At 38.2% G+C, this 20,114-nt stretch overlaps 1 protein-coding gene across 6 annotated transcripts in view; it reads left to right on the top strand.

The window, feature by feature from the left end:
- The window catches only part of TRPM7 (transient receptor potential cation channel subfamily M member 7), a 119,993-nt gene extending 101,606 nt beyond the window's left edge, over positions 1 to 18,387 (top strand). For 4 of the 6 annotated variants that reach the window (XM_077939403.1, XM_028850915.2, XM_028850914.2 and 1 more), the window contains 10 exons: positions 582 to 616; positions 2,790 to 2,815; positions 5,698 to 5,748; positions 5,828 to 5,893; positions 6,488 to 6,771; positions 6,903 to 6,985; positions 7,144 to 7,349; positions 8,746 to 8,797; positions 8,909 to 9,015; positions 16,880 to 18,387. In XM_077939403.1, the coding sequence (XP_077795529.1) occupies positions 582 to 616; positions 2,790 to 2,815; positions 5,698 to 5,748; positions 5,828 to 5,893; positions 6,488 to 6,771; positions 6,903 to 6,985; positions 7,144 to 7,349; positions 8,746 to 8,797; positions 8,909 to 9,015; positions 16,880 to 17,010 (1,041 nt within the window). In that variant the 3' untranslated portion in view covers positions 17,011 to 18,387. Of the gene's footprint in view, positions 1 to 581; positions 617 to 2,789; positions 2,816 to 5,697; positions 5,749 to 5,827; positions 5,894 to 6,487; positions 6,772 to 6,902; positions 6,986 to 7,143; positions 7,350 to 8,745; positions 8,798 to 8,908; positions 9,016 to 12,267; positions 12,410 to 16,879 lie in introns of those variants that run through there. The other 2 variants (XM_077939402.1, XM_077939401.1) reach the window with 1 other exon arrangement.
- The last annotated feature ends 1,727 nt before the right edge of the window (positions 18,388 to 20,114 follow it).

Below are 20,114 nucleotides of genomic sequence, written 5' to 3'. Positions count from 1 at the left end.
TGAGATGGAGTCTCACTCTGTCACCCAGGCTGGAGTGCAGTGGCACGATCTTGGCTCACTGCAACCTCTGTCTCCCATGTTCAAGTGATTCTCCTGCCTCAGCCTCCCAAGTAGCTGGGATTATAGGAACCCGCCACCATGCCCAGCTGATTTTTGTATTTTTAGTAGAAGCGGGGTTTCACCAGGTTGGCCAGGCTGGTCTTGAACTCCTGACCTCAGGTGATCCACCCACCTTGGCCTCCCAAAGAGCTGGGATTATAGGTGTGAGCCACCACGCCTGGCCACAAATGTATATTTTAAGAGAATAGAATTGTCTTCAAACAATATAAAAATTCATAAAGAATAGAAAGACTATGTTGTGGGAAATAACAAAATTTTTTATTCCACTTTGTTGAATAGCCTTATGGTAGTTACAGTTATAATAAATAAATTTATTGTTTTATGAAACAAGAACTTTATGTTAATTTTTTAGCCTTTCATTCTTAAAATATAAGAAAAAAGTTAAACAGTTGTGCTTCATCTAGAGATTTTGGTCTTTAAAGTTTTTGTGTGTGTGTGTGTGTGTTTTTTTTTTACCGAAGGATTGGTTGCAAGATAGACCATCAAACAGAGAAATGTAAGTAAGCTTTTTCTCACCATTAGCTTGAAAAGTATCATAGTTATTGAATGTTGTCTTTTTTCCTGCTCTTTGCATCATCTCTTTAACATTTCTTTATGAGTGTTGATGATTTATTCTAGCATCTCCTCTCTTCACATAGATGAGGTTAGGGGAACAAGTTTATTATGGGTTAACACATAAGTTAAAATTTATTTTCGTATAGTTGTACTATAATTACAACTCTACTAAGGTCTTCCTCATAGTGATGCAATTCTGATTTTATTATTTAGTCCTGTTTCTAACTTATTCCTGAATAAATTTGTTGAGAGACCTAGTTTGAGACTTTAGTTTTGTACTTGCTTGATTTCTCCATCCATCATTCTAATCAAACCTTGCATCTGCTTTTGGAAAGCACTTTGATGATTAGAGCAGTAATACACAGTATATATTAGAAAGCCTGCATACAGGAAGATCCACTAGAAAGCTGATGTGGTAATCCAAAACCGAAAGTGGAAACTATAGGCAATCTGACAGGTTATTGTCCCCAGAAGGTAAAACGTTTTGATACAGATTAGACATAAGGGTAAAGACGAATCTAAGATAATCTCTGTGTTTCCATCCTAGGAATTAGTATTGTAGAATTCCGAAGAATATGGGGGAAAAAAAAACAAGTCTTGTTTTGACACACACCTGATACTGGAAGCATGGTAGAGTTATTCTCTCATATGGATTACTTGAGCAGAGAGGCTAATTTGGGGGAAATTTTTATTCTGCAGTGTTTTTCCCCCTTCTGTGAATCAGAAATAAATCTGGGTCAGGCATGGTGCTTCACACCTGTGATCCTAGCACTTTGGGAGGCCAAGGTGGGTGGATCGCTTGAGTTCAGGTGTTGGGGACCAGCCTGAGAAACATAGTGAGACCCCGTCTCTAAATTAGGTGGGCATAATGGTGTGCACTTGTGGTCCCAGCTACTGAGGAGGCTTGAGACAGAAGGATTGTTTGAGCGCAGGAGTAGTGAGCCGTGATTGTACCACTTCACTCCAGCGTGGGCAACAGTGAGACCTAGTCTTAAAAAAGAAAAGAAATCTGAATCTATAGAGAAGAAAATAAACCTGGGCCACAGATAAGCAGCTGCTCAAATTGAGTTTCCTGACCCTGAAATGGCATTTGGAAGACCCACCTATAGTCAGACCTCTTCAAGGAATATTTTCTTTTATAACCAAAGCCATAGGATGTAAGTACAGAATAGGTACTTCAAGTTGGTGTTAATTCTGGTTTCTAACAGCAGAACATTGTCTTGCAGAATGCTGACCCTGATAATTACCCATAAAGGTGGAGTTGATTGGCAACCCTTTGAGTGCTGAGAAAAGAGTGATTGATTAGCAGCAGGCAAAGGAATGATGTTAGGTTCAAAATACTTTTTGTAAGAAAATGTTTCTATTAAGGTGAAAATCAAACAGGAAACAACAGGGTCACATAGAATGTAGGAGCTGGAAAGTGACAAGGTTATTTACTCCAAAGGTCCTTTCTGGATCTGGTCCTTTCATTCCTGAGCAAGGATACATAGCTGTATAATGAAAGTGCTAACTCTCTAACCCGTTTTCCTTTATTCTCATTCTATTCTCTTTTCTACTATACCTGTGTGTCTAATTGACACTGGAATCCTTGGAAGTAAAAGAACCTCCATTTGGTGCCAGTATATGTTGTTATAAATAAATACAGTGAACATTGGGAGAAATATTTTGCAACATTAGAAACTAAGAGGCAAAATGACATCTACTTACTTTTCTGTCAGTTCTTTGTTCATCAGTTCTATTGAAATACTTCTAGCATCCTGCAAAGTCATCTCAATGTATTGTTAAAGTACTGGAATGAATCTCCACAAATACAGAAGTTATGAAATAGTTTATTAGTATAGAGCCTTCAATTTGGCACCAAACTACTAATAATATTTAGGCATAAATTGGAGATACAAGTTATTAATAAGGAGATAAATATGTATATATATATGGATATATATCTATATATGGATTGGGATTGGCTTAAGGGAAATGGCAGATATTCGGAGGGAATCATTATCAGAATTTCTTTAATATTTTTATACAATAATTGTATAAAATCAAAAAATTAAATGATAGCCAAAATTTATATCATAGCACAGCTTATACTATATTTTTTGGTGTTTCTTTAGGCCATCTGAAGAAGGAACATTAAATGGTGAGTCTGTGTGGTAGATTTAATGTGAAAAAAATGACAATCTTACATGATCCGTTATAGCAAACACCACATTATTCTAGGTAATACATTTTAGACTTCAAGCTAGAAAAAGCCAAGGTAGTGAAGAGTTCTTCCCTCATATAGTTTTTCCTTACTGTAGATGTTTCACAAACACATGAACCACCCTGTGAGTGATATCTGTTTACTGTCACACTTCCTCCCGCCACTTGGTCTCTGCTATACAGTCTGCTCCTTTTCTAATATTCCATCTGTTGTAACAAATGAAACTTTTAGTCAGCTGAGTTATTCTTGACCACCTTGACTTTGTACTCACAAAGTCCTATTGCATTTACTTCCTACGTGTCTCTAAAATCCATCCTCCACTATACATCCCACTGCTCCTTTCAGCTTAGACCACTACTTTTTCAACCTTTTATCGAAGTGTATAGTTCATACAGAATAGTACAGAATTCAGTAAATTCTTACAAAGTAAGTATAGCCATGTAATCAGCACCTAAAAACAATTTTGCCTATATCCCTATTCCTTTGTTTCTACTTCTTACAGTCCCTCCCCCTAAAGCAATAGTTTCACCTATTTTGGGGTGTGTGTGTGTGTGTGTGTGTGTGTGTGTGTTTGCATGTTTGTGCATATTGGCTATATAAATGAAATTATACAGTATATACTGTTTTGTGTCTTGCTTCTTCCTGTTAACATATTGTTATAAAATTCATCAATATTGTTGTGGATAGTGGTAATTTGTGCATTCTCACTCCTATATAAAATTTCCTTATGTGAATATATTGAATTTACTTATCCATTCTGCTATTTGGTGGTCATTTCAGTAGCTTCCACTGTATGGTTATTATGATTTGCTGCTATAAGCTTTCTTGTTCTTGTTGTTTGATAAACATATATATATTTATTATTGGCATATGCCTAGGAGTGGAATTGCTGAGTCAGAGTTAGCATGTGTTCACATTTGGTAATTACTACCAAATAGGTTTTCAAAGTGATTATACCAGTTTGGGGTCCCTGCCTGTAGTTTTACTTCTTGTCTATGTTCTATTCTGCCACCAAAATGATTTTTCTTCCCCACCCCCGGCTGAGATGAAGTCTTGCTCTGTTGCCCAGGCTGGAGTAGAGAGTACAGTGGTGTGATCTTGGCTCACTGCAATCTCCGCCTCCCAGGTTCAGGCAATTCTCCTGCCTCAGCCTCCCGAGTAGCTGGGATTACAGGCGTGCACCACAACGCCTGGCGTTGTTTTTTTGTAGAGAGGGGATTTCACCATGTTGGCCAGGCTGGTCTCTTAACTCCTGACCTCGTAATCTGCCCACCTCGGCCTCCCAGAGTGCTGAGATTACAGGCGAGAGCCACTGCAGCTGGCCTGATTTTTCTAAAAGATCTGATCTGGTCACTCCTCCACTTTATATTTTTCCCCATTGTTGTTTAATAAAATCCATTGTTCTTCCCTAACATATTAGGCTCTTAATTCCCCCCCACCCCGCCACCTGCCCAATATTAGGCTCTTAATTCCACGCCCCTCCCCGCCCCACCAAGGCAGGATCTCTCTGTCACCAGGTTGGAGTGCAGTGGCATGGTCTTTGCTCACTGCAGCCTCAACCTCCTAGGCTCAAGCAATCCTCCCACCTCTGCCTCCTGAGTAGCTAGGACCACAGGTGGGCGCCACCTCGCCCGGCTAATTAAAAAAATTTTTTTTGTTGATATGGGGCCTCGCCATGTTATCCAGGCTGGTCTTGAACTCCTGGCCCCAGAGCAATCTTTTCATCTCAGCCTCCCAAAGTGTTGATGATTACAGCTGTGAGCCTCTGTGCCTGGCCTCCTCTTAACAATTTGACATTCCTTGCTTCTGTAGCTTCACCTCCTGCAGTTATCCCTATATTCTTGCCCATTAATTTGTAGTCTTAGCTGCATATTCAGATCATTTGTAGAGAATCATTTATGTGATGACATACCTACAGAATTAGAATATTTTGGAGTGACATCTGGGTGAGTGTATATCCAAAAAGCTCTATAGGTCATTCTGATGTGTATATAATTAGTCCTATTCATACAAAACTGTGTGTAGTTTCCCAAGTGTAGCATGTACTTTAACCCTTCCATGCCTTTGTAAATGAAGCCCTCTACACACCAGTACCTTGCAAAATACTCTATTTTCCCCCTTCTCTTACTCTGAGATAGCCTTTGACGTCTTCTCAACCAAAAGGCATTAGGTACTCCTATATAGTCTTACAATATGTGTACACATGTATGTGTATATGCACATTTTACAGTATATTTTTGTTTATTATACAGTATTAAAACTGTTGGCTAACTTCCTTTTCCTGCAAGACAGTAGGTTTCTTTTTATTTGTGTTCTAGAAACTTAGCACAAAGCAGATTTGACTTGTCTGTGTCTTCTTGCTACATTTAAAGGTCAATTCCACACACACAAAAAAAAAAAAGATGGGGAAAGGGCTTTTGATGGGTATGTTTCACATTCCAGAAATTCATCTTCTCATGGTAGACCTGCTAAAATAGTTACATGGCTACAGTCCTCAACCCCCAAACATCAGAATCAAAGAGAGATTTTTCTTTTTGAGTGGGAGGTATGGGAAGAGTAAGTTTATGGCAGGAGTTAGGATAGTGTACAGCATAATGTGGTCTTCACTTGTGGGTGTCTAAATGCACAGCTCTCACTAATCTGGCATAACGAAACAGGGTAATATAGCACAGGGGACATATTTTATCCCTAATTTTTTCTGTTTTTGTGAGGAACAGTTACACGATGGAAATTGAAAATTATTTTATGAGAATATCCAGGTTAAAATTTTTGCTGCACTAGTACTTTTTAAATGGTCTCATTTGTTTTTGCCATTCTAGGTCTCACTTCTCCATTTAAGCCGGCTATGGATACAAATTACTATTATTCAGGTCAGTAATATTAAAAACAAAATTTAATAGTATTTTGAACCTTTACGGATTTCATTATTTCCCTCTCATTTTTATGCAGCTGTGGAAAGAAATAACTTGATGAGGTTATCACAGAGCATTCCATTTACACCTGTGCCTCCAAGAGGTAAATCCAAAAATTAAAGAAATAAATAAAAGTGAAAATTAACCCTTTAATGATTTTTAGCTATAATATAGACTGTGGGTGGGATTACATTAATAAGTATCAATTTCAAATAAAATCTTAATCTGACTACTACAAGGGTGAGGTATGTTTGAATAGAAGAAGGGAAGCATCAGAAGTGTTGAATTTCTCCGTTACTGGCATATTCAGAAGCAACAATATATTCTAATTCTAAAAAGTTCTTGACCCAGTATCTAGTAATGTATATAAATTGACATCACAGTGTCCATGAAACAGATAGCTCTAACTTCTAAGTTTAATTCAGAAGTGTGTAGAATTTCAGTTGCTTTTTTAAAGGTTTTCTCTAAAATGCTCAGAATTTCAAAAGTGCTTACATTACACATGAATTCAAAGATATTATGAAAATATCCTTGATTTCTTACCTATTGCTATTAAATTTCTTTTCATAAAACTACATCTTGGTCCATTTTATCTTCTGTTCCTTATTTAATCAAAAATGCCTGCTAATTTTTATTTTACTTTGTCGTTTTTAAAAAGTCACAATTTAATCTTAAACTGTTTCCATTCATGTTGCAGGGGAGCCTGTCACAGTGTATCGTTTGGAAGAGAGTTCACCCAACATATTAAATAACAGCATGTCTTCTTGGTCACAACTAGGCCTCTGTGCCAAAATAGAGTTTTTAAGCAAAGAAGAGATGGGAGGAGGTTTACGAAGAGCTGTCAAAGTACAGTGTACCTGGTCAGAACATGATATCCTCAAATCAGGGCATCTTTATATTATCAAATCTTTTCTTCCAGAGGTGGTTAATACATGGTCAAGTATTTATAAAGAAGATACAGTTCTGCATCTCTGTCTGAGAGTAAGTGTCAGTGAATGTTTAATAGTGGAACATAATTTAAGCTTTATATTTTAACTTCTGAAATATCAATAAGCCAAATATAATCTTAGTTTAAATATTAAACAAGGGTTCTCCCCACCCCACTTTTACAGGAAATTCAACAACAGAGAGCAGCACAAAAGCTTACATTTGCCTTTAATCAAATGAAACCCAAATCCATACCATATTCTCCAAGGTAAATCTTTAATTTTTTTTCTGGGATCTTTTATTATATGGATAGCAGTCCCTTTTGACCTTCATTTTTGATATTGAATATTTAATTATCCATTTTGTAGATCATTTAGAATTTTATTAACAAAACTGCTAGTAATATTTGTAACTATTTTTTATAAGGTTCCTTGAAGTTTTCCTGCTGTATTGCCATTCAGCAGGACAATGGTTTGCTGTGGAAGAATGTATGACTGGAGAGTTTAGAAAATACAACAATAATAATGGAGATGAGATTATTCCAACTAATACTCTGGAAGAGATCATGTTAGCCTTTAGCCACTGGACTTATGAATATACAAGAGGAGAGTTACTGGTACTTGATTTACAAGGTAAATTTATTAAAATATTGCTAAGGTGAAATTCTCCACCTCCCGGGTTTACGCCATTCTCCTGCCTCAGCCTCCCGTGTAGCTGGGACGACAGGCGCCCGCCACCACGCCCAGCTAGTTTTTTGTATTTTTTAGTAGAGACGGGGTTTCACCATGTTCGCCAAGACGGTCTCGATCTCCTGACCTCGTGATCCGCCCACCTCGGCATCCCAAAGTGCTGGGATTACAGGTGTGAGCCACCGCGCCCAGCCCAATTTTAATTTTAATAACAATTGCCGGATTATTTTCCCAAAAGCTTATCAGAAATAATACTCAGCATTCTATGGAAGTTCCCGCTTCTCTACAGTCTTTCCAGTATTGAATATTCTTAATGTTTGCCATTCTATTGGATGGAAAATAGTATCATGTTTTAATTCTGGTTTTTCCTTTTGTGAAATTAAACCATTTTATTAGATTTTGTTCTAATGGGTTAAATATTTGTGATTATTCAAAATATCAGTAGGTGTTAGTGTGTGTGTGTGTATGTGTTTATATATACACACATGAATATATGAGAGACTGGAAGGATTTAATCATAATACTTCTGGGGAGGGTTGGAGGTGAAGAAAGATTTTCACAATCTTACTCTTTATGTTACATGAATGTTTTGCAAGAAAATGTGATATGTATTAATGTGTGTGTTTTTCCTTAAATCCCAAACACTTTTTTTTTTTAGACGAATCTCACTCCGTTGCCCAGGCTGAAGTGCAGTAGTACAGTTTCGGCTCACTGCAACCTCCGCCTCCTGGGTTCAAGCAATTCTCCCATTTCAGCCTCCCCAAAGGAACTGGAACTACAGGCGCTCCCCACTACGCCCGGCTAACTTTTTTTTTGTATTTTTAGTAGAGATGAGGTTTCACCGTGTTGGTCAGGCTGGTCTCAAACTCCTGACCTCAGGTGATCCACCCACTTCGGCCGCCCACAGTGCTGTGATTACAGGCGGAGCCACTGCGCCTGGCCAATCCCAAACACTTAAAGTCCTATGGATTATTCCTTTATGTACCAAATTGTTTTTTGCTAACTAAGATGAAACAAGGGCAGATTGACCAGACCTTTTACCAGGAGGTATTTGCATACTTGGCACTGTAGGATAAGGAACTTATATGCCTACCTACCAACTCTGATGTTTAACTCTTATTCACATTACAAGGAGCTATGCCTCTCCCTGGTAGAATGCCAGGGTCATAAATCAAGTTATGAAATATCAAAAGAGAAGAACTACACTCCTTTGAATAGTTTAACATAATGATTGGCGATACTATAACATCTCTTAAGATGATTTTTATTATGTAGATGTCAGTGTTTATGTCAATTATATAATGTAAATTATTTGTCTTTTTTATATACATATACAAAGGTGTTGGTGAAAATTTGACTGACCCATCTGTGATAAAAGCAGAAGAAAAGAGGTAATAAGTTTTAACTATTTCATTAAGGCATAATTTCACATTTTACATTTGTACCTGCTTAAACTGTCCCTTTTTTTGTTGTTGTTTTTGTTTTAATTACCAATTCTGCAGATCCTGTGATATGGTTTTTGGCCCAGCAAATCTAGGAGAAGATGCAATTAAAAACTTCAGAGCAAAACATCACTGTAATTCTTGCTGTAGAAAACTTAAACTTCCAGGTAAAAAATTTCTTAATCAGTTATATAGCATATAAATTGTTAACGAAACTTGGTTTCTACAGTACCTCATAAGGCCAGAGGTACAAAGGTTTAATGTAATGATCTCTAATTGTTCCAGCTTCAGCAGCTCCTTTGCAAATACATATTGTTGGTTATAAATGAATCTGTGTTTTCTTTCTTTCTTTATACAAAGTTCATTCATTTAATGTATTATGTGTCTGCAGAATGCCAGGAATTGTGCTAGGTGTTGAAAGTAGAATATCGAACCAGACAGGTATGTCCCTGCCCTCATGGAGTTTAGCGTAATGTTGAATATTGACAAGACTAGCAGGGAGTTACAGGACCGATAAATGCTGAGAGAGACAAAAAAACAGAACAGAGTGCTATAGAACATGTAAGCAGGTCCCTTAACTCAAACCCAGGTCAGGGAATGATCCTGGGAAACTAACATATTTGCCTTTACTTGGAGAAAAGTAAACTTTTTGGAGAAAACTTTCAAGTTAGCCTTGCGGAAGAATTGAGAAAAGGCTGTTTGATCAAGCAGAAACAGGAACTGTAAATATATTGTCTCATGATATTAACATCATCTTTGTATGTGGTGAATTACAAGTTATTATTTAATCATAAGTTAAAGCACAAACCCGTGGTTGTCTCTCTTTGATGTGCATCATAGTCCCCTGTGGAACTTTAAAAAAAATTACCCTGCCAGGAGCAGTGACACATGCCTGTAGTCCCAGCTACTCAGGAGGCTGATACCAGAGGATCGCTTGAGCTCAGGAGTTCAAAGCTGTAGTACCTTCTTCAGCCTGGGCAACATAGTGAGACCCTGTCTCTTTTAAAAATTAAATTTTTAAAAAAATTACACATGCCTGGGGCTCACCCTTGAGCTGTTTGTTTATTTTTGAGACAGGGTCTCACTCTGTTGCTCAGGCTCGAGTTCAGTGGTGCGATCTCAGCTCACTGCAACTTCCACCTTCCAGGCTCAAGTTATCCTCCCACCTCAGCCTCCCATGTAGCTGGGACTACAGGCATGTGCCACAACACCTGGCTAATTTTTCTTTTTTTTTTTTGGTAGAGATGGGATTTTGCCATGTCACCCAGGCTGGTCTCAAATTCCTGGGCTTAAGCAATCCACCTGCCTCGGCCTCACAAAGTGTAGGATTACAGGCATGAGCCACCATGCCCAGCCCTTGTGTATTTTTGAAAGTCCCACTTTGTATGACCAGTAATGTAGTAGTTAGGAGCTTAGACTTAAGAGCCAGTATGCATGGCTCCAGAGAATACCTCCATCACCAAGGATTTTTTGAGGACTTAACGAGTTGGTTTTGTGAGATATTTAGTCCCAGCCATATAATAAGCATTATTAGGTATGTAAATGGTACTATTTTTTTAAATTTGTTTTTTATTTAAAAAAATAAAATAAAGAAATACCTTTTTTTTTTTTTTTTTTTTGAGCTTATGTCCCTGCAAACTTGCTTAACTCCCTTTTTTAGGAACTTTTCGTAATAGACTTCTCGGGATTTTTTTGTGTAGACAGTAAAGACAGTTTCTTTTCAACCTGTAGTATCTTTTTTTTTTTTCCTTGACTTTTTGCACCGGCAAGGATTTCCAGCACGGTATAGAATGCGTGTAGTGAGAGTCAACATACTTGCTTTGTTTCTGATGTTAAGGGAAAGCATTCTGTCTTTTCACCATTAAGATGATGTTAACCGTAAGGATTTTGTAGATGCACTTTATAAGGCCAAAGAAATTTCTTTCTACTCCTTGTTTCTTGAGAATGTTTGTCTTGAATGGATATTGAATTTCGTCAGATGGTTTTTTCCTGCATCTTTTGGTATGATCATGTGGTTTTTCTCCTTTAATAGGTTAATATAGTGTATTACATCAATTTATTTTTTTAATGTTGAGCCAGTCTTGCATTCCTAGGACAAACTACATTTTGTTGTGATAAATATCTTTTTTATTTATTGTTAGATTCAGTTTTTAATAATATGTTGAGGATTTTGCATCTGTGTTCATGAAGAATATTGGTCTGTGGTAGGTTTGTTTTATGGGGCACTATGTTTGTTTTCTCTTAGTATTAGGATAATACTTATTTTAAAAGTTCTATTTTCGGGAATAGATTGTATAGAATTGATATTGTCCCTACCATGAATGTTTGATAGGATTGTCCAGTCAAACCATCTTGGCCTGAAATTTTCTTTGTCACATGGTCTTAAAACTAAGCATTTAATTTCTTTAATACGGTTAGGACTGTTGATTATCAAATTCTTCTTGAGTGAGTTTTGGTAGTTTGTGTCTTTTAAGGAATTGGTCTGTTTCTTTTTAACTGTCAAATTTGGGGGCATAAAGTTATTTATGCTGTTACCTTACTATCTTTTTAATACCCGTTAGGTCTGTGGCAAATCCTCTTTTTCCCTATCGCAGTTTGTGTCTGTGCTGTTTGTTTCTTGATCAGCCTGGCTAGAGGTTTACCAGTGTTATTGATACCTTCAAAGAATCAGTTTTCGTTTTTATTGTTTTACTCTATTGCTTTTCTGTTTTAAATTTATTTGATTTATTCTTTTTATTATTTCCATGTTTATACTCGCCTTAGGTTTAGTTTGTTCTTTTTCTAGTTTATTAAAGTAGAAACTTAGATTATTGATTCTCAGATCTTTATTTTATTTATTTGTTTATTTATTTTTGAGATGGAGTCTCACTGTGTCGCCAGGCTGAAGTGCAGTGGCGTAATCTCTGCTCACTGCACCCTCCACCTCCCAGGTTCAAACGATTCTCCTGCCTCAGCCTCTTGAGTAGCTGGCACTATAGGTGCATGCCACCACACCCAGCTAATTTTGTATTTTTAGTAGAGTCAGGGTTTCACCATGTTGGCCAGGATGGTCTTGATCTCTTGACCTCGTGATCTGCCTGCCTCAGCCTCCCAAAGTGCTGGGATTACAGGCATGAGCCACCACACCTGGCCTCAGATCTTTATTTCTAACAAGAGATTTAGTGCTATAATTTTCCCTCTAAGCACTGTTTTAGCTCCATCCCTCAAATTTGGGTATATTTTATTTTCATTTTTATTTACTTTAAAATAGTTATAATTTCAGTTGTTATTTCCTCTTCAGTGTATGGATTGTTTAGAAGTGTCTTGTTTAGTTCTTACTTTTAAGTTTTCCAAATGTCTTTTATTGATATCTTACTTAATTCTGTTATAAAAGAAACATATTTTGTACTATATCAATTAAATTTTTTTTAACCTTACAGGTTTATGGAGCTGGGTTTGGTGGCTCACACCTGTAATCCCAGCACTTTGGGAGGCCGAGGTGGGTGGATCACCTGAAGTCAGGAGGTCGAGACCAACCTGGCCGACACAGTGAAACCCCATCTCTACTAAAAAATACAAAAATTAGCTGGATGTGGTGGTGGGTGCCTGTAATCCCAGCTACTCAGTAGGCGAAGGCAGGAGAATCACTGGGACCTGGGAGACAGAGGTTGCAATGAGCCAAGATCGCACCACTGCACTCCAGCCTGGGCGACAGAGCAAGACTCTGTCTCAAAAAAAAAAAAAAAAAAAAGTTTATGGTCTCTGATCCTTCCATGTGCTTTGGAAAGTAATATATATTCTGCTATTGTTGGTTGGAGTATTCTGTAAATATTAATTAAGGAAAGTTTGTTGCTAGTGTTCAGATTTCTTATATCCTTGCTGGTTTCTGTGTATTAGTTCTATTGATTAACTAGAAAGAAGGTCTCCAAGTATAATTGGATTTGTCTGTCTTGCTTTTCAGTTCTATCAGTTTTTCCTTCATGTGTTTTGAGGCGTTGTTCTTAGATGCATACACATTTACTATTGTTAATGTCTTCTTGGTGAATTGATTATTTTATCATTGTGTATTAATAATATCATGGTAATTTTCCTTATTTTGAGGTATGCTTTTTCTAACCACTCCAACTATCTTTTGATTAAGGTTTTCATCATATACCTTAGCCAATCTTTTTTTCAAAACATACACACACACATCTGTATATAATTATGTTTAAGGTGGGTTTCTTGTAGACAGCATACAATTAGGTTCTTGATTTTGTTTTAAATCTAAACAGTTTCCATTTTTTAAGCCGGCACGGTGGCTTATCCCTGTAATCCCAGCACTTTGGGAGGCCGAGGAGGGCAGATCACTTGAGGTCAGGAATTCGAGACCAGTGGCCAACATAGTGAAATCCTATCTCTACTAAAAATAAAAAAATTAGCCGGGCGTGGTGGTGGGTGCCTGTAATCCCAGCTACTTGGGAGGCTGAGGCAGGCAAATTGCTGGAATCCTAGAGGCAGAGGTTGCAGTGAGCAGAGATCACACCACTGCGAGACAAGAGTGAGACTCCATCTCAAAAAAAAAAAAAGCAATCTGGCCCAGCTCCTTCATTTTCTGGATTATATAATTAAAGTTGAGATGACTTGATCATTGATACACTTACTAGTTAACAACATAATTAAGATGAGCTATAATTGTGTTTCCTCTGTTCTTTGTACAGTAATTGCAGATTAGCTTGTATTCCCTAAAGCCATACTGACATAGTCTTGAATTTAAAATTTATCAAAAATAATTCATGTATTTGCAAATATGTGTTTGGATTATTTAATATAGGCTGTTTCTTAGATTAAAATTAACAGTTTATGACTCAGTGAGGTCAAATATTTTTATTTTTAAAAAAATAAAAAATTAGTTTATATTCTGAGTATCAGTTATGTTTTATATGGAGATAAAAATATAAGGGTTTACACCATGGCACACATATACCTATGTAACAAACCTGCATGTTCTGCACATGTATCTTTTTTTTTTTGAGGCAATAAAAAGAAACATACTATATATGTTTATGCTTGATTTGGTTAGTTTATAATGTTGATGTTACTGCATTATTTCCAGTTCTGCAACTATTTTCATATATGTTCTAACTTCTTAAGTGATTTCTTCCTATCCCATACCTATAAATATGGTTATATACTGATCATAGCAAATTTATCTGGAGACTTATTTCCCAAGCTCCCGTTTCTGTTCAGCTACCTATATTTCTACTTGGATACTATTTTATTTTATTTTTTGAGACAGGGTCTCACTCTACCACCCAGGCTGAAGCAGAGGGGTCCAACCGTTTGGCTTCCCTGGGCCAAATTGGAAGAAAAATTGTTGGGCAGGCACCATGGCTCATGTCTATAACCTCAGCACTTTGGGAGGCTGAAGTGGGCAGATCACTTGAGGCCAGGAGTTCAAAACCAGCTTTGCCAAGATGGCAAAACCCAGTATCTGCTAAAAATATAAAAATTGGCCATGTGTGGTGTCACAGGCCTGTAATCCCAGCTACTTGGTGAGGCTGAGGCACAAGAATCACTTGAACCTGGGAGGTGGAGGTTTCAGTGAGCCGAGATCGTGCCACTGTACTTCTGCCTGGGCAACAAGAAGACCTTATCTAAGAAAAAAGAAGAATTGTCTTGGGCCACACATAAAATACACTATCACTACTATAGCTGATGAGCTTTTAAAAAAAATTGCAAAAAATGCCATCATGTTGTAAGAAAGTTTATGAATTTGTGTTGAGCTGCATGTGGCCTGTGGGCCAAGGATCGGGCAGACTTGCTATAAAGCATCTTTAGTAATGTGTCCAATCCAAAATTCTTGATTTACATCTCCCACCCTACATAGAACTCTGTTTCCCCATCTCATTAATGGTTACCCAATTGCTCAAGCCCAAAACCTAAAGCTATCCAATTCTTCTTTTCCCTTGCCCTTCATAGCCAATTCATCAAATTCTGTCTGTTCTAATTCTGAAATCTCCCTAGAATTCATCTGCTCTTCTCTGTCTTCATGGCTAGCACCTTGTTTCCTGGACTGCTGCCACCCATTATCTCACAAGACTTTTCATAGTCATCAGAATAGTTCTTGAAACAAATCTGATGATGTTTCTCTCTTGAGACTGCTTAAAACCTTCCAGTGGATTTGTATTATATCTGTACTTCTCATCATAGCTTGTATCTTTTAAATAAAAATCAGTAAACTTTTGTAAAGGGCAAGGTAGCAAATATTTTAGGCTTTGTAGGGCCATGTGGTCTGTCCCAGCTACCCAATTCTACCATCGTGGTGCGGAAATAACCATAGACTGTAAACAAATGAGTGTAACTGCATTCCAGTAAAACTACTTACAAAAACAGGCAGCAGGCCAGATTTGGCCCACAAGCTGTAGCTGACAATCTTGGACCATTAACTGCTGCTTGAGCTCAATTTCTACTAGTTTTCCTCTCATTCACCTTGCAGAAGCCACCATGTCTTCTTACCATTCTCAAAGCACGCTAAGTCCATTTCCTTCTGACAGTCTTTGCAGTTAACCCTCCCTCTGCCTAGAACACTCCTCCTAGAGCTTTGATAGTTCACTTCTCAGTATTCAGGTTATTTACTCAAATCTCTTCCTCTGGCTTTCCTGCCCAGACCTGTTTGAAAGAATCACCCTATACCATCTTCCATCTGTCCCTCACTATAAATCACTACACTATTTTCTTCAGAGCACTTATTTTATTTTTGTTTTGAGACAGGATCTCACTCTGCCGCCCAGGCTGAAGTGCAGTGGCATGATCTTGGGTCATTGCAATCTCTGCCTCCTGGGGCTCAAACAATCCTCTCACCTCAGCCTTCTGAGTAGGTGGGACAACAGGACACACCACCACACCTGGCTAATTTGTGTATTTTTTGTAGAGATGAGAGACTTCACCATGTTGGCCAGGCTGCTCTTGAACTCCTGACCTCAAATGATTCTCCCACCTCGGCCATTCAAAGTGCTGGGATTATAGGCATGAGCCACTGCACCCTGCCTTCAAGGCACTTTTTACTGCTTATAATTCTGTTATTTTTCTATTTGCTTATTTTTTTGTCACCCACTAGAATATAAACTCACTGAAGTCAGGGACCTTGTCTGATTTGTTCACTGCTACATTCCCACGCCTACATGAGTTTCTGACTTATGGTCAATATGTAATTATTTGTTGAATGAATGAATGACTTCATTTTTATGTGTATAAATTTGGTGACTACTGAATTTATAACAGCCTGATGGAAAACAAGTCTGACATGTTTGGAGAAAAATTGATTAGAAAATATTCCTAATTCAGCCGGGCGCGGTGGCTCAAGCCTGTAATCCCAGCACTTTGGGAGGCCGAGACGGGCGGATCACGAGGTCAGGAGTTCGAGACCATCCTGGCTAACACGGTGAAACCCCATCTCTACTAAAAAATACAAAAAACTAGCCGGGCGAGGTGGCGGGCGCCTGTAGTCCCGGCTACTCGGGAGGCTGAGGCAGGAGAATGGCGTAAAAACCCGGGAGGCAGAGCTTGCAGTGAGCTGAGATCCGGCCACTGCACTCCAGCCTGGGCGACACAGCGAGACTCCGTCTCAAAAAAAAAAAAAAAAAGAAAAAAAAAGAAAATATTCCTAATTCAGCCGGGCACGGTGGCTCACACCTATAATCCCAGCACTTTGGAAGGCCGAGGCAGGTGGATCACCTGAGGACGGGAGTTCGAGACCAGCCTGACCAACATGGCAAAACCCTGTCTCTACTAAAAATACAAAAAATTAGCCGGGCATGGTGGTGCATGCCTGTAATCCCAGCTATTCGGGAGGCTGAGGTAGGAGAATCGCTTGAACCTGGGAGGTGGGGGTTGCAGTGAGCTGAGATCGCACCATTGTACTCCAACTTGGGCAACAAGAGCAAAACTCCATCTCAAAAAGAAAAGAAAAAAAAAATGTTCCTAATTCTCTGTTTCTAAGAAATACTAACTTTTTTCTTTTCTCTCTCTCTTTTTTTTTTTTTTTTTAATTATTGTGGGTGTTCAATGTAGATCTGAAGAGGAATGATTATACGCCTGATAAAATTATATTTCCTCAGGATGAGCCTTCAGATTTGAATCTTCAGCCTGGAAATTCCACCAAAGAATCAGAATCAACTAATTCTGTTCGTCTGATGTTATAATATTAATATTACTGAATCATTGGTTTTGCCTGCACCTCATAGAAATGTTACTGTGTCACTTTTCCCTCAGGAGGAAATTGTTTGGTAATATAGAAAGGTGTATGCAAGTTGAATTTGCTGACTCCAGCACTGTTAAAAGGTCAATATTCTTTTGACCTGATTAAACTAATCAGTCAGAAATTCCCTATAGGATAGAGCTGGCAGCTGAGAAATTTTAAAGGTAATTGATAATTAGTATTTATAACTTTTTAAAGGGCTCTTTATATAGCAGAGTATCTCATTTGACTTTGTTCTGATGAGGGTGATGCTCTCTCTTGTGTGGTACAATACCATTAACCAAAGGTAGATGTCCATGCAGATTTTATTGGCAGCTGGTTTGTTGCCATTCAAGTAGGGAAATGAAGAAATCACTCAGCCTTTTGGTTAAATGGCAGTCAAGATTTTCCTCAGTGTATTTAGTGCGTTCAGTGATGATGTCACTGGTTCCCAGCTAGATGCTTACTGGGCACGGGAAGTGAAATGACTTGTTCTAATTCTAGGTTCACAGAGGTATAAGAAGCCTGAACTAAAGACCATTTTCAAGAGGGACGGTATTTATGAATCAGGGTTAGGCTCCATATTTAAAGATAGAGCCAGTTTCTTGTTAAATAGAACCCAAATTGTGTGAAAGTGTTAATTGGGTTTTTTAAACATTGTTTTATCAAGTCACTGTTAAGTAGAAGAAAGCCATGGTAAACAGATATATAACCTAAATTATAAAAGGAGAAATCTAACTCACTCATCAAGGGAAGTTACCTTGTGAGGAAAGTTAAAGTACTTTTTCTCTATTTATATCAGTAGTGACAACACAGAACTTACTTCTCCAAAGATGTTATTGATTGTTATATCAAATCAGAATGTAAACATGAACTCTTGCATATATTTAAAATTGTGTTGGAACATTTGAACATGAATGCTGTTTGTGGTACTTAAGAAATTAATTCAGTTGGATTATCATTATGTGATACTGGCAGATTGCAGTGCAACCTTATGCCAATAAAAGGTAATTTAACAACCCCAGATATTGTTGAATATTCAACAATAACAAGAAAAGCTTTTCATCCAAGTTTTATGCTTTAATTTTTTTTCCTTTTTTTTTCTTTTTGTTTCCTTGGTACTAATTTTAATTTTTATTTGGAAGGGAGCAGTATAAAGCTTATTTGTACTCAGTAGTGTATCTCATAGATACAGACAAGGCAAGAGATGATAAGCTGTTTAAATAGTGTTTAATATTGATTGGGGGTGGGGAGAAAAAAAGTGTATTACTAAAGATATTATATACATTTTGTATATCATTAAATCTTTAAAAGAAATGAAATAAATTTATTATTGTTTACAGATGTTTAGTGAGTTTAATCATTCTGAAAAATCTGACATTTTCAGGGTATCAATTTGAGTATCAGTTTTTTTAAATGAACCATTTATATACCTATGCTTTTGATATCCTATCTTGTACAATGTTTGAATTAATACTCATTTCTTACTGTCTTCTTAGAAATCTGTTTTTTGTTAGGCCAAAAAAGGGCAATATGGGCTGTCTATTGATTTTATTTTCACAGGATTATAATAGTAGCTACACTTTTTCTTACCACTGCGCCCGGCTGCTAACACTTATTTAGTGCCTACTACATGCCAGACATTACTCTAAGTATTTCACATATATTAACCTATTTAATCCTTATAACAATGTTATAAAGAAATAGGTGTTATTATCCTGTTTTGCAGATTTGTAAATCAAGGTGTTAGAGAGGTAAAGTAACGTTCCTAAGATTCTTACATTTATTTAATAAGTAGCAATGATAGGATTTGAACCCACGCTGGCTGCCTTTCATCTATACTGTTTTTGTTTTGTTTTGTTTGTCTCGGTCGGGCATGGTGGTTCACGCCTGTAATCCCAGCACTTCAGGAGGCCAAGGCAGGTGGATCACTTGGGCTCAGGAGTTTGAGACCAGCCTGGGCAACATGGCAAAATCCTATCTCTACTTTAAAAATACGAAAATCAGGCCGGCGCGGTGGCTCACACCTGTAATCCCGGCACTTTGGGAGGCCAAGGTGGGCGGATCACAAGGTCAGGAGTTTGAGAGCAGCCTGACCAACATAGTGAAACCCCGTCTCTACTAAAAATACAAAAAATTAGCTGGGCGTGGCATCAAGTGCCTGTAATCCCAGCTACTTGGGAGGCTGGGGCAGGAGAATCACTTGAACCTGGGAGGAGGAGGTTGCAGTGAGCCGAGATCATGCCATTGCACTCCAGCCTGGGCAACAGTGTGCGACTCCATCAAAAAAAAAAAAAAAAGCTGGATGTGGTGGTATGCACCTGTATATAGTTCCAGCTACTTGGGAGACTGAGGTAGGAGGATCACTTGAGCCTAGGAGATGGAGGCAGCATTGAGCTGAAATCATGCCACTGCTTTCCAACCTGGGCAATAGAGTGAGATCCTGTCTCAGAAAAAAAAATAGAGACAAGCTCTTGCTCTATTGCCCAGGCTGGAGTGTAGTAGCGTGATCACAGCTCACTGCAGCCATAAACTCCTGGGCTCAAGCGATCCTCCTGCCACTGCCGCTTGATTAGGTGGGACCACAGGCATGCACCACCACACGTAGCTAATTTTAATTAATTAATTAATTTATTTATTTTGTTCTATGAGTTGGAGTCTCACTCTGTTGCCCAGGCCAGACAGTGGCATAATCTTGGCTCACTGCAACCTCCACCTCCCTGGTTCAAGCAATTGTCATGCCTCAGCCTCCCAAGTAGCTGAGATTACAGGTACCTACCATAATGCCTGGCTAATTTTTGTATTTTCAGTAGAGACAAGGTTTTATCTTGTTGGCCAGGCTGGTCTCAAACTCCTGACCTCAAGTGATCTGCCTCCCCCGGCTGCCCAAATGCTGAGATTATAGGCTTGAGCCACCATACCTGGTCAACACCCAGCTAATTTTAAATATGTATTTTGTAGAGATGGGGTCTTGCTGTGTTGCCCAGGCTGGTCTCAAATTCCTGGGCTCAAGTGATCCTCTCGCCTGAGCCTCCCAAAGTGCTGGAATTGCAGGCATGAACTTGCTGC

Source organism: Macaca mulatta, chromosome 7 (assembly GCF_049350105.2).
Source record: "Macaca mulatta isolate MMU2019108-1 chromosome 7, T2T-MMU8v2.0, whole genome shotgun sequence".
In the NCBI taxonomy this organism is placed as follows: Eukaryota; Metazoa; Chordata; class Mammalia; order Primates; family Cercopithecidae; genus Macaca; species Macaca mulatta.
Note: the sequence above shows the minus strand (reverse complement) of the source record. Positions and strands in the feature narration are given on the sequence as shown.